Source organism: Mizuhopecten yessoensis, unplaced genomic scaffold (assembly GCF_002113885.1).
Source record: "Mizuhopecten yessoensis strain PY_sf001 unplaced genomic scaffold, ASM211388v2 scaffold2597, whole genome shotgun sequence".
In the NCBI taxonomy this organism is placed as follows: Eukaryota; Metazoa; Mollusca; class Bivalvia; order Pectinida; family Pectinidae; genus Mizuhopecten; species Mizuhopecten yessoensis.
Genome location: NW_018404625.1, coordinates 655,363 through 667,902, shown reverse-complemented (window position 1 = coordinate 667,902; position 12,540 = coordinate 655,363). Strand labels below are relative to the sequence as shown.

General features: G+C 39.7%; 1 protein-coding gene across 8 annotated transcripts in view; it reads right to left on the bottom strand.

Moving 5' to 3' along the window:
• Positions 1-427: 427 nt before the first annotated feature.
• LOC110446162 (properdin-like) overlaps positions 428-12,540 on the bottom strand; it is a 43,140-nt gene continuing 31,027 nt past the window's right edge. For all 8 annotated transcript variants that reach the window (XM_021491163.1, XM_021491167.1, XM_021491168.1 and 5 more), the window contains 6 exons: positions 12,221-12,310; positions 10,351-10,382; positions 8,827-8,965; positions 7,797-8,054; positions 5,119-5,301; positions 428-1,890 (listed from right to left, as the gene is read on the bottom strand). In XM_021491163.1, coding sequence (XP_021346838.1) covers positions 1,586-1,890; positions 5,119-5,301; positions 7,797-8,054; positions 8,827-8,965; positions 10,351-10,382; positions 12,221-12,310 — 1,007 coding nt within the window. In that variant the 3' untranslated portion in view covers positions 428-1,585. The remainder of the gene's footprint in view (positions 1,891-5,118; positions 5,302-7,796; positions 8,055-8,826; positions 8,966-10,350; positions 10,383-12,220; positions 12,311-12,540) is intronic.

Sequence of the window (12,540 nt, the reverse complement as noted above, 5' to 3'; positions counted from 1 at the left end):
ACACACTATAAGCAATGGAGATGACACAATTTGTCATTTTCCCAAAATTTCAGCGAACTGAATTAACATAATATTGTGCACAATTGTACCTCATTGACTTATCCATTGGATTATGTTGAAAAAATTACGTCTTTTCTTTGTTCATAATGTTAAAAAAAACTTTTTGTGTTTTCATTTCTCTTTATTTCCGATTTTAGTAATAGAATTGTTACTCAAAACGGTAACTGTTACCCAAATGAAGGATTATTACTCATATGCGCCATTGTGGCCAATCTGTGAAAGTCTAACCATGGCCAGCACCCATCCTCGACACTCCAGGCCGGTTACGCTCACTTTCGCTCTCTCATAACCCCTGGAGTTTCGAGGATGACCAGGATCTCAATGTTAATGGAACGGACAAAAGTACAGGTAAATCACAATGAACAACATTTATACACAGATAACAAATTACTTAAAGACATGTGTGACGTCATATATCACTTGATGACATCATATGTACCTCGATGAAATCACATGACACTTGCTGACGTAATACGTTATACTTAAAATCACTGTACATAATGTATAAATATAAATGTATGTTACGGGAAAGAGAATAGTGTGCTTCCACCGGGAATCAAACCCACAATCCCTAGGTTCCAAGTTGGACGCTCTACCACTGAGCTAAAGGGAAATTCCCTCTAGCTCGGAGCTAGGAGGCGACCGCAATCCTATACTATACGATTCAAATCTGCCACATGTATAAATACAAAACATTTTTGTATTTCTGATAAAAAAGCATTGCCATTTGAATAAGTCTTATCATGTTGATGATGTGGCAGCCATTCTTTTAATTAACAACTTCATTTCAATGTATATTATAGCAGAAATATATTCATGGTACTGAACATTGACAAGAATCTAATTATAACACATCCTACATACCTTCTTGTCCATAGCAAACAACGTAAACTTCTGGTAACATGAAACTTTGCCCTTTTTGGTGAGCATGCCATTTGTTCAGAACAAAACGTCTCAGATTTAAAGAATATTCCGACGACACAACAGCATCAGTTGTTTCAGATCCAGTCATGTTCAAGTTTAAACACATTATCAAATTTTCACAGAATAGTGCGTTGATGAATTGGTGCACTCCCACCACTATGTGCTATACTGTATGTGTAACTAGTCCTCAATACTGTCGTGTTCTCTCCGGATTCGATTGGCTTTAAGATACGTACCTCACATGCTAAGCATGTGCATGCCTTCCGTTAAACATAGTTAATCCGAGAGCTGTCAAAGCAATACACTTGTGCATGTTTTCGGCTGCCTTTCTCACGAGCCGGTGGTAATAAAGATACGCATCCCCCCGTTGAACCATGTGACCACCAAACCAAATCATTTGACTTTTGTTCCGGAAACTTGTTTCTCAGCGTTTTTTGCGCAAGCCAATATATAAATTGGGTAAAAACTGTAGGTTTAAGAATGCAGACTAGGTTGGGAACCATCACTTAATTCCCGGTGTCTGTTGGCTAGATTTCATTATCCATATCAAGCACATCCAATGTTTCGGTGTGACAACACATCATTTCCGGTGACACATTTATCAGTTGTCTGGTTTCACAAAAGGCCTTTCAATTTCAGGTCTGTACATGTCCGATGCCGAATTGTTTTCTATGAGTTTGCGAAGACCCTTAAGGGGAACACATCCCTCTGTGTGACAGTGTTCCACTGAGACCTTGAGTAGATAACAGGCCCGAGCCACCTCTTCCTCCTCTAGGCCCTCCAGTTCGCCCCCTGGGGCCTTGCATACTAGCTTAGTCCGCACCCTCAGCCAGCCCGGAACACCCTCCTCAAATGTCATATTGGCCCACGAGGAGAATTCTGTCATCTGTAGCTCTGATCCGGACACTTGAAATATACATACAATATAAAAGATTAGATGGCACACATTATCTTGGTCAATATCATTTTCTGTCAGGTCTATATAATCACATATTCACTTGGTGATGAGGTCACATGTGTTATGCAAATATGAATGTAACTTTCGATACAGTCCCCTGTGTAGATAGAGACCCCTATGTAGATACAGACCCTTGTGTAGATACAGACCACTGTGTAGATACAGACCCCTGTGTAGATACAGACCCCTGTGTTGATGAGGACTCCTGTATAGATACAGACCCCTGTGTAGATACAGACCACTGTGTAGATACAGACCACTGTGTAGATACAGACCCCTGTGTAGATACAGACCCCTGTGTTGATGAGGACTCCTGTATAGATACAGACCCCTGTGTAGATACAGACCACTGTGTAGATACAGACCACTGTGTAGATACAGACCCCTGTGTAGATACAGACCCCTGTGTAGATACAGACCACTGTGTAGATACAGACCCCTGTGTAGATACAGACCACTGTGTAGATACAGACCCCTGTGTAGATACAGACCACTGTGTAGATACAGACCCCTGTGTAGATACAGACCACTGTGTAGATACAGACCCCTGTGTAGATACAGACCACTGTGTAGATACAGACCCCTGTGTAGATACAGACCACTGTGTAGATACAGACCCCTGTGTAGATACAGACCACTGTGTAGATACAGACCCCTGTGTAGATACAGACCACTGTGTAGATACAGACCCCTGTGTAGATACAGACCACTGTGTAGATACAGACCCCTGTGTAGATACAGACCACTGTGTAGATACAGACCCCTGTGTAGATACAGACCACTGTGTAGATACAGACCCCTGTGTAGATACAGACCACTGTGTAGATACAGACCCCTGTGTAGATACAGACCCCTGTGTAGATACAGACCCCTGTGTAGATACAGACCACTGTGTAGATACAGACCCCTGTGTAGATACAGACCACTGTGTAGATACAGACCCCTGTGTAGATACAGACCAATGTATAGATACATACCCCTGTGTAGATACAGACCACTGTGTAGATGTGGACTCCTGTGTAGATACAGACCCATGTGTAGATACAGACCCCTGTGTAGATACAGACCAATGTATAGATACAGACCCCTGTGTAGATACAGGCCAATGTGTAGATACAGACCCCTGTGTAGATACAGTCCCCTGTGTAGATGAGGACTCCTGTGTAGATACAGACCCCTATGTAGATACAGTCCCCTGTGTAGATATAGACCCCTGTGTAGATGAGGACTCCTGTGTGGATACAGACCCCTGTGTAGATACAGACCCCTGTGTAGATACAGACCACTGTGTAGATACAGACCCCTGTGTAGATACAGACCCCTGTGTAGATACAGACCCCTGTGTAGATACAGACCACTGTGTAGATACAGACCCCTGTGTAGATACAGACCACTGTGTAGATACAGACCCCTGTGTAGATACAGACCACTGTGTAGATACAGACCCCTGTGTAGATACAGACCACTGTGTAGATACAGACCCCTGTGTAGATACAGACCACTGTGTAGATACAGACCCCTGTGTAGATACAGACCACTGTGTAGATACAGACCCCTGTGTAGATACAGACCACTGTGTAGATACAGACCCCTGTGTAGATACAGACCAATGTGTAGATACAGACCCCTGTGTAGATACAGTCCCCTGTGTAGATGAGGACTCCTGTGTGGATACAGACCCCTGTGTAGATACAGACCCCTGTGTAGATACAAACCCCTGTGTAGATACAGACCCCTGTTTAGATGAGGACTCATGTGTAGATCCAGACCCATGTGTAGATACTGGCCCCTGTGTAGATACTGACACATTTGTAAATACTGACCCCTGTGTAGATATAGAGCCCTGTGTAGATACAGAACCATGTGTAGATACTGACCCCTGTATAGATACAGACCACTGTGTAGATACTGACCCATGTGTAAATACTGACCCCTGTGTAGATATAGAACCCTGTGTAGATACTGACCCATGTGAAGATACTGACCCCTGTATAGATACAGAACCCTGTGTAGATACAGACCCATGTGTAGATACTGACCCCTGTGTAGATACTGACCCCTGTGTAGATACAGACCACTGTGTAGATACTGACCCATGTGTAGATACAGACACCTGTGTAGATACAGACCCCTGTGTAGATGATGACTCATGTGTAGATACAGTCCCCTGTGTAAAACACACCCCTGTGCTGATACAGTCATCTGTGTAGATACAGTCCCCTGTGTAGATAGAGACCCCTGTGTAGATACAGACCCATGTGTAGATACAGACCCCTGTGTAGATGATGACTCATGTGTAGATCCAGTCCCCTGTGTAGATAGAGACCCCTGTGTAGATACAGACCACTGTGTAGATACAGACCCCTGTGTAGATACAGACCAATGTGTAGATACATACCCCTGTGTAGATACAGACCACTGTGTAGATGAGGACTCCTGTGTAGATACAGACCCATGTGTAGATAGAGTCCCTTGTGTAGATACAGTCTCCTGTGTAGATACAGTCCCCTGTGTAGATACAGTCCCCTGTGTAGTTGAGGACTCCTGTGTAGATACAGACCCCTGTGTAGATACAGTCCCCTGTGTAGATACACACCCCTGTGTAGATACAGACCCCTGTGTAGATGAGGACTCATGTGTAGATACAGACCCTGTGTAGATACAGACCCCTGTTTAGATGAGGACTCATGTGTAGATACAGTCCCTGTGTAGATACAGACCCCTGTTTAGATGAGGACTATACAGACCCATGTATAGATACAGACCCCTGTGTAGATACAGGCCCCTGTGTAGATACACACCCCTGTGTAGCCCATGTATAGATACAGACCCCTGTGTAGATACAGGCCCCTGTGTAGATACTGACCCCTGTGTAGATACTGACCCCTGTGTAGATACAGACCACTGTATAGATACAGACCCCTGTGTAGATACAGATCCATGTGTAGATACTGACCCCTGTGTAGATATAGAACCCTGTGTAGATACTGACCCATGTGTAGATACTGACCCCTGTGTAGATACAGACCACTGTGTAGATACTGACCCATGTGTAAATACTGACCCCTCTTTAGATACAGTCCCCTGGGTATTTACAGTCCCTTGTGTATGTGTAGATACAGACCTACAGTCCCCTGTGTAGATACAGTCCCCTGTGTCTGGTTTCATTACATTACCTGGACAGTCATGGGCGCAACTCTCCATCTGAATGTCCGTACTCTCTGACCTGCCATCACATGGCCTGCCACCATATTTGGGAGCAGGGTTACTGCAGAATCTATATCTGGTCCGTTCGCCCATTCTTCCACGGGTGGCTGAACACGCTGACCATGGTGTCCAGTCCGTCCAATGTCCATGCTCTGATGGTTGGAAGTAAAATATTTACTAAGAATTTAAGATTTGTTTATGTATTCCTGAAGGATACGAAAATGAAGATGTATTAACTATTCATTTACATATGCTTAAATAGCACACATTTATCATTTTCGTCATTTTATGTTCTTGTAAATAGCACACATTTGTCATTTTTGTGTTAAAAAATACAAGGTTTGAGTTTGAAGAGATTTCAGTGTTTTGCAAGAATTATTTTACCTACAAAACACAGAGAAGGAAAAACAAGAGGCCCACATGGCCTGTATCGCTCACCTTAATATTTAAGCAGTCACAGCAAAATATTCTCATTAAATATTGCATTGCCGTACAAATATTTCCCTCGCAAACTTTGTCGGCTCCATCAGTTGAAACTACCAGTCAAATATTATTATACGATTCTATGCTTTTTGGTTCTTTTTCAGAAGTGTTTGAAATATTTTTCCCTGTGACCTTGTAAGTAGGTCAAGTTCATTTTCCTTCTCAAACTTTGTTAGCTCTATCCCAAGAAGCTACCAGCCAAATCTTATGAATCCATTCCCTTTTGTTCTTCAGAACAAATCGTTTAAAATGTTGTTGACCTCTGTGACCTTTAAAGTAGGTTGAGGTTCTTTTCATTTGCAAACTTTGGTGAGAAGCCACCAGCCAAATATTATGATTCTATGCCTTTCGATTATTCAGAAGAAGTCATTTAATGTTTTTGACATATGTGACCGCTGTGACCCTGAAAGTAGGTCAAGGTCTTTTTCATTCCGAACTTCGTCATGCTCAATCTTAAGAGGTTACCAGCCAAATATTAAGATTCTATACCTTTCAGTTCCTCCGAAGAAGTCGCTTGAAGTGTTTGACACATTTGACCCCTGTGACCTTGAAAGTAGGTCAAGGTAATTTTCATTCTCAAATTTTGTCAGGCTCTATCCCTGGAAGCAACCAGCCACATATGGAGATTTTATACCCTTTAATTCTTCAGAAGAAGTCGTTTGAAGCGTTTGACATATTTGACAGCTGTGACCTTGAAAGAAGGTCAAGGTCATTTTCATTCTCATACTTTGCCAGGCTCCTACCAATGAAGCTTTCAGCCAAATATCATGACTTTTGGCCTGTCCGTTCTCCAGAAGAAGTTATTTAAAGGAAATGTTGACGGACGACACCGGACGACGGACGCCGCACCATGACATAAACTCACTTGACCTTCGGTCAGGTAAGCTAAAAATGACCAATACAGGAATTTTTCGATGAAAATCTTCGTTTGTTCTCAAAACTCCACTTCATCCCCACCTCCAACCCCGAACCCCAACCCTCTCCATTTTTTAAAACTTCAAAGATATTTTTTTTCTTCATTCACCGCTTTTAAGTATTTCCCAACAATCAAAGGAGTATAAGGTGAACATACACATGTATTTCAAATCTATCGATAGTTTATTTCATTGTTATATGTGCATTAAGACATTGTGTATCTAAACAACATCGACGTTGTACTACCGGGCCCTTGGTATGTACATTACGATACTTTGTATACATGTGTATTAAGACACTTTGTATGTATATTTAGACATTTTCTATCTACATTAAGATACATTGCATGTACATTAAGACATTGTGTATGTACTATAGGACATAAACTTTGTTCTACCAGGTCCTTGTTATTTACAATAAGACCTTTTGTACATGCAGTATACATATGCTCATTAGGACACAGTGTACACATGTACATTAATAATTAAGACACTTGGTATGTATATTTACACACTCTGTATGTAAATTTAGACATTCCATGTGGACATTTAGACACTTGGTATGTATATTTACACACTTTGTATGTAAATGTAGACATTCCATGTGGACATTAAGACACTTGGCATGTATATTTAAACACTGTATGTAAATATAGGAATTCCATATGGTCATTTAGACACTTGGTATGTAAATTTGGACATTCCATATGAACAATAAGACACTTGGTATGTATATTCACACACTTTATATGTAAATTTAGACATTCCATATGGACATTAAGACACTTGGCATGTATATTTAAACACTGTATGTAAATATAGGCATTTCATATGGTCATTTAGACACTTGGTATGTATATTTACACACTTTATATGTAAAGTTAGACATTCCATATGAACATTAAGACACTTGGTATGTATATTTAAACACTGTATGTAAATATAGGCATTCCATATGGTCATTTAGACACTTGGTATGTAAAATTGGACATTCCATATGAACACTAAGACACTTGGTATGTATATTTACACACTTTATATGTAAATTTAGACATTCCATATGGACATTAAGACACTTGGTATGTATATTTACACACTTTGTATGTAAATTTAGACATTTCATATGAACATTAAGACACTTGGTATGTATATTTACACACTTTTTATGCAAATTTAGACATTTCATATGGACATTAAGACACTTGGTATGTGTAGTTAGTTAACGATTATAGACTTCGATCAATTCTTACCTGTACAGTTAGACACCTCTACTCCTGCTCCCTGACACATCTCGTCCCGACATTCCCTTTTACGACACAAACAGGGTCCCGTTGACACTGCATCGTCCGCCATAGAGCAGCCTGACCACGGCGACCAGTCTGACCAATTTCCTCTTGTTACCGGACCTTCGTCGGGTGTCTGCGTTACGGAACTTACAACAGTGATTTCCGTTTCCATACCTCCCTCAGGAATTTCGTGACATTGAGGCAGTTGGAGTCTGCTCACCTCTAAAAGGGGATTTTTTTCAGTATTAGTAAATTGTGTTTTATTCAAAAAAACCATAAGATAATATAGGTAGTACATTGTGTTTTTGAATTGGTATATATGGTATGTGATAGTTCTATTCATTTAGGAACATCCTTAAGCCCCCTCCCAAGCGTGTTAAGAACATGACCCTCGTACGTACGGGGACCAGGGGTCAAGCCCCCGACGGCGATAAATCAACATGATTTTTTTTAGATCCATCTGTCTCTTGATCATTTTACAGAGGGTAAATTGCACTAATTTAGTAGTTGCAAATTGAGTCATTCTTCAATAAAATTACGTTTTTAATTCTATTTCATACTTACATATATAATTTATGAAAACCCATTCAATATGCTAAGGGCATATTTTGGTGTTATATTTTTTCTGCAAAATTTCTGGTATTTTTCTTCCCTTTCCCTCTCTCTATTGTGTTATGAGAACAAATAACAAATTGTTGAATTAACACTTTAAGGATCTTAAAGGATCGTACGACATGAAGAATTAATTGATAAGTAATGATTATATCCCTATGGTTGAGAAATAGCTCTACCGAGCTAATGTTTGTATGTTTATGGTATGCAACGTTTAATACATATTCTTGTAAATATTCTTTGTAGCATTTGCCGATTCACATATTCGCCAAATTTGAAATAAATATAAAATAATAACACGGTCCCTGAAAAGTAATCGACTTGATTTACGACAAAAATATGATATTAAAGTTATAAGTAAGATAGCTTTGGTTTAGCCTACCTGATTGTGAGTCCACCGGTGATTCACAGAGGAAACGATTCTGGTTTACTATATGCAAACATGAGTTCGTCGACTCCCCAGCGTTATCGCATCCTAACAGTTCATCACCTGACGTATCTGATACACATTCTCGATTCACCTGTCAAATATAAATGTTACTGACAAATATTTTCTCGACATTATCACCGAAACAATGCCAGTTTGAAAATTGTGAGTTTATATCTGGTATTTATTTTTGTAAAATGAATTTGTGGGAAATATAACATTCTTTGGTTGTAGCGTGCATCCTTAAATATTTTATCGTGATTGATTTAGAGTTATTTCCCCCTTAATCTACGTCATGAAACTGCAACTTTTGTATAGATGTTATTTATATATATATAGAGCTTGGCATATGCCACATTTCGGACAAACCCGCTTGTCGTCTGACACCTGCCACATATGCCAAGCATATATCCGTCTCCATCCCACTTTATGCAATGACAAACACGCAAATACCTGTCAACCACTGTGACGTCACAGCATATTTGCCCAGCGCGTGAAATATCCGTTTTACTTCCGGTGTATGACACATTTGACAAAAAGCACACTCAGTAGCGTATTTTTTTTTAATAATTTTGACTCTGTTTAGCTTATACAGTATTTGGAAGGGGTCGGTTTAATAGAATTCGTTCCCGATGTGAGGTATTGATAAGGTTATTCAAACCAAAGGGATAAAATATTGAGCAGGAAACCAGAGGCTTTGCCGAGGGTCTTTTACTCAATATTTTATCCCGAGGGCGAGGGGTTTCCATGACTTTATTCATACCTCACATCAGGGATGAATTCTATTTCTTGCATATTACCTAAAACCCGTAAAAAACAGCTGCTTTTTAGTAAAGTTTTTAAACTGGCCACACATTTCTCATTTGCATATGACGTCAATGAACCTGACAGGAGCCCAAACAGTTGTAAAATGACGTCACGAACAATAGCGTGACCCCGAAAGGACACTATAATTCCCCAACCAGTCTGCGCCTGTAAGCGAACCGGACCCATGATTCGGATAGAGTTTTCCAGTACCACCGGAAACGAGGATATCTCAGTCAGGAATGCAAGATATACATATCGGGAGTGGAAGGTTTAGTTATACGAATTGTGTCCAACAACAGTGTAGGCCTTCAAGTGTAAGGATTAACGTGTAAGTCGCCGGCTTGAGACATGTCTAGGGTTTTGTAAAAAATAAATCACTTTTCAACCGAAATTTTACCAGTATTTATTGGAATTCTCCATTGCTTTAGTTCTACTACCTAAAAACATCTTGTTGAAAATTGCATAAATGAGCAGTACCCCACATAAGTATATTGCTAAACAACATGAAAACATTTGGAATCAGTATTGAGGCAGCCATGTCATAAGTGAACTCCCTACTGGCTATGACAAAAGTGTGGTATTTCAGTCGCTTCCTCTCGTTTACGGAAAGAGCTGACAGTTTCCGATTGTAACAAGCTAAGATTATTTGAATGAATACTAGTTCATACTTACATCAACCAACTCGCACCGCTTTCCATAAAAGGCTGGAGAGAAAAAAAAATGTTTATTTGTTACCATGGTGATCATCTTCCTTTACCTGTACCCCTTAAAATCATCGACGTTTTCTTCAAAGATACATATATGGAGATTCAGTGGAATGAATTTTTATGGGAAGATGTAAAAAAGAAATGTATCGACGAAAGAAAAGCAATTGAGTGCTATCTCAAATGTTGAGTTGAATACTTTTGCAGGTTTTCTACGATATAAATTAGAGACAAGGTATAGTAACGGCATGGTATTTACGTAAATTTTGTATTTAGTATTCATTTCATATCATTTATATATTTGCATAAGTTTTTACAAATTATGACAAGTTTAGTTTGACAAAATAACTAAGACACTTGCACACGTCATCAACTCCAACAACCCAGGTGGAGTATAAAATGGTCTGGGGTGGATGTTGCGGTATCTGTAATGTAGTATTTTTGTGTGGTGGCACTATAAAAGATGCCGTTGGAAGCACGGTCCCACTACAAACAGAACACAATACATCTCCAGCACACACGCAGGCATACACACATAGGGAGATAATATCCAGGTGGCATAGGACTAGTAGTTAGCGCCTGATAAGGCAGCTCCTGCGAATTCCTCAAAAATTGTTTATCCTAATTGTATCAATTGTATATCTATGTACTGTAAAGCGCTTTAGAGTGGCTTATGTTAGCTAGATAGGGCGCTATATCAAAGGTTATATATTATTAATACATCATCATCACCATCGTCATCATCGTCATCATCATCATCATCATCAAAAGTATTACAGGCAATACATTTGCATATTGTCTTCATATATATTACCTGACTTTGTCCATCCTCCATACTCCAGGGGATTGCTTCACTTTCGCTTTTCTAAGTGTGCGAAACCCCTGGAGTATCGAGGATGGTTTTAGATGTGTCCTGCTATTAAAAATGTTTTTACGTTTACTCGCAAATGATTAAAATATCTTCTGACTGAATTACTTTAAAAAAAGTTCTACATTAATGTATATTTGACTGAGAATTTGAATGCATTTAAAAAATTCTATTCTTTTTTAAAATAAAATCGCCGACTGAAATTTGAACAGATATCAGCATAGTGGTTACATTTTAATATATACTGGTATTCATACTCGATATGATTTTCATTGCATAAAATACATAGTTGCTCACTCAGCCGTCTTTGACACATCCTCGATACTCCAGGGGTTACGCTCACTTACATATGCTCTTTGCACCTCTGAAATATGCTATTGCAAAATTGAATGCAATGCAGCAGGCTATTTGATTGGTCACCGTTGAAAAAACAACTGACCAATCACTCTTGTTGGCACGAATGTGAGTGCGCGGTGGGTCTTCAAAGTGGGAAAACACCGCAGTACCCGGAGAAAACCAACGTGGTCAGGGTAGGCGACCTCAGACCTTTCAGATACGTTCGGGGAAAGAACCCCGACCGTCTTGGGGAATGCATGGCGATCAAACTATCCACTGCGCTACCCGACCACCGGTCAATTTTAACGTTACGCTGTCGTGATATTTTTTTAATGTCCGTCAAACTTGTCTCATCCACAAGGTTGCACATACTGAGCCTTCGATTTTGTCATGACATATTCCAGGGGTTCAGGGAGCGTTACCACTGGAGTATTGGGGATGTCTCGGGAGGGTTATAGTAGAAACGTAATGATTAATGAAAACATAAAAAAAAACTAGAAAGAGAAACAGGCTCACATTTTCAAACGCCGGTCGTTAGATCTGAATTTTTTTCTATACCTACCTACTTCACATAGACATTCAATCTTTAACATTTCCCCTATTTTAGCAAAAATTAAGAATGGAGGTTACTTACGGATATCACATTTACATTCGAAGTAATAATCTTCACAAATATCCAGTGTGCCACCATTAAGACATATCCAATCTTCTTTAGTCTTACAGCCTGCAAAACAAAATGAAAAAAATATTATATAGATTTTGCAGTCTACCAAATATATTTCTACTGTATCAACAGTGTACGTGTCTGATACTAGCTATTTGATATAGACAGTGCTGTGTCTTTTACCAGTCATGCAATATTAACATTGCTGTGTCTTTTACTAGCTATGATTTATAGACGGTGTTGTGTCTTTTACGGTACGAGCCGTGAAAAATAGACATTGTTGCAACCGG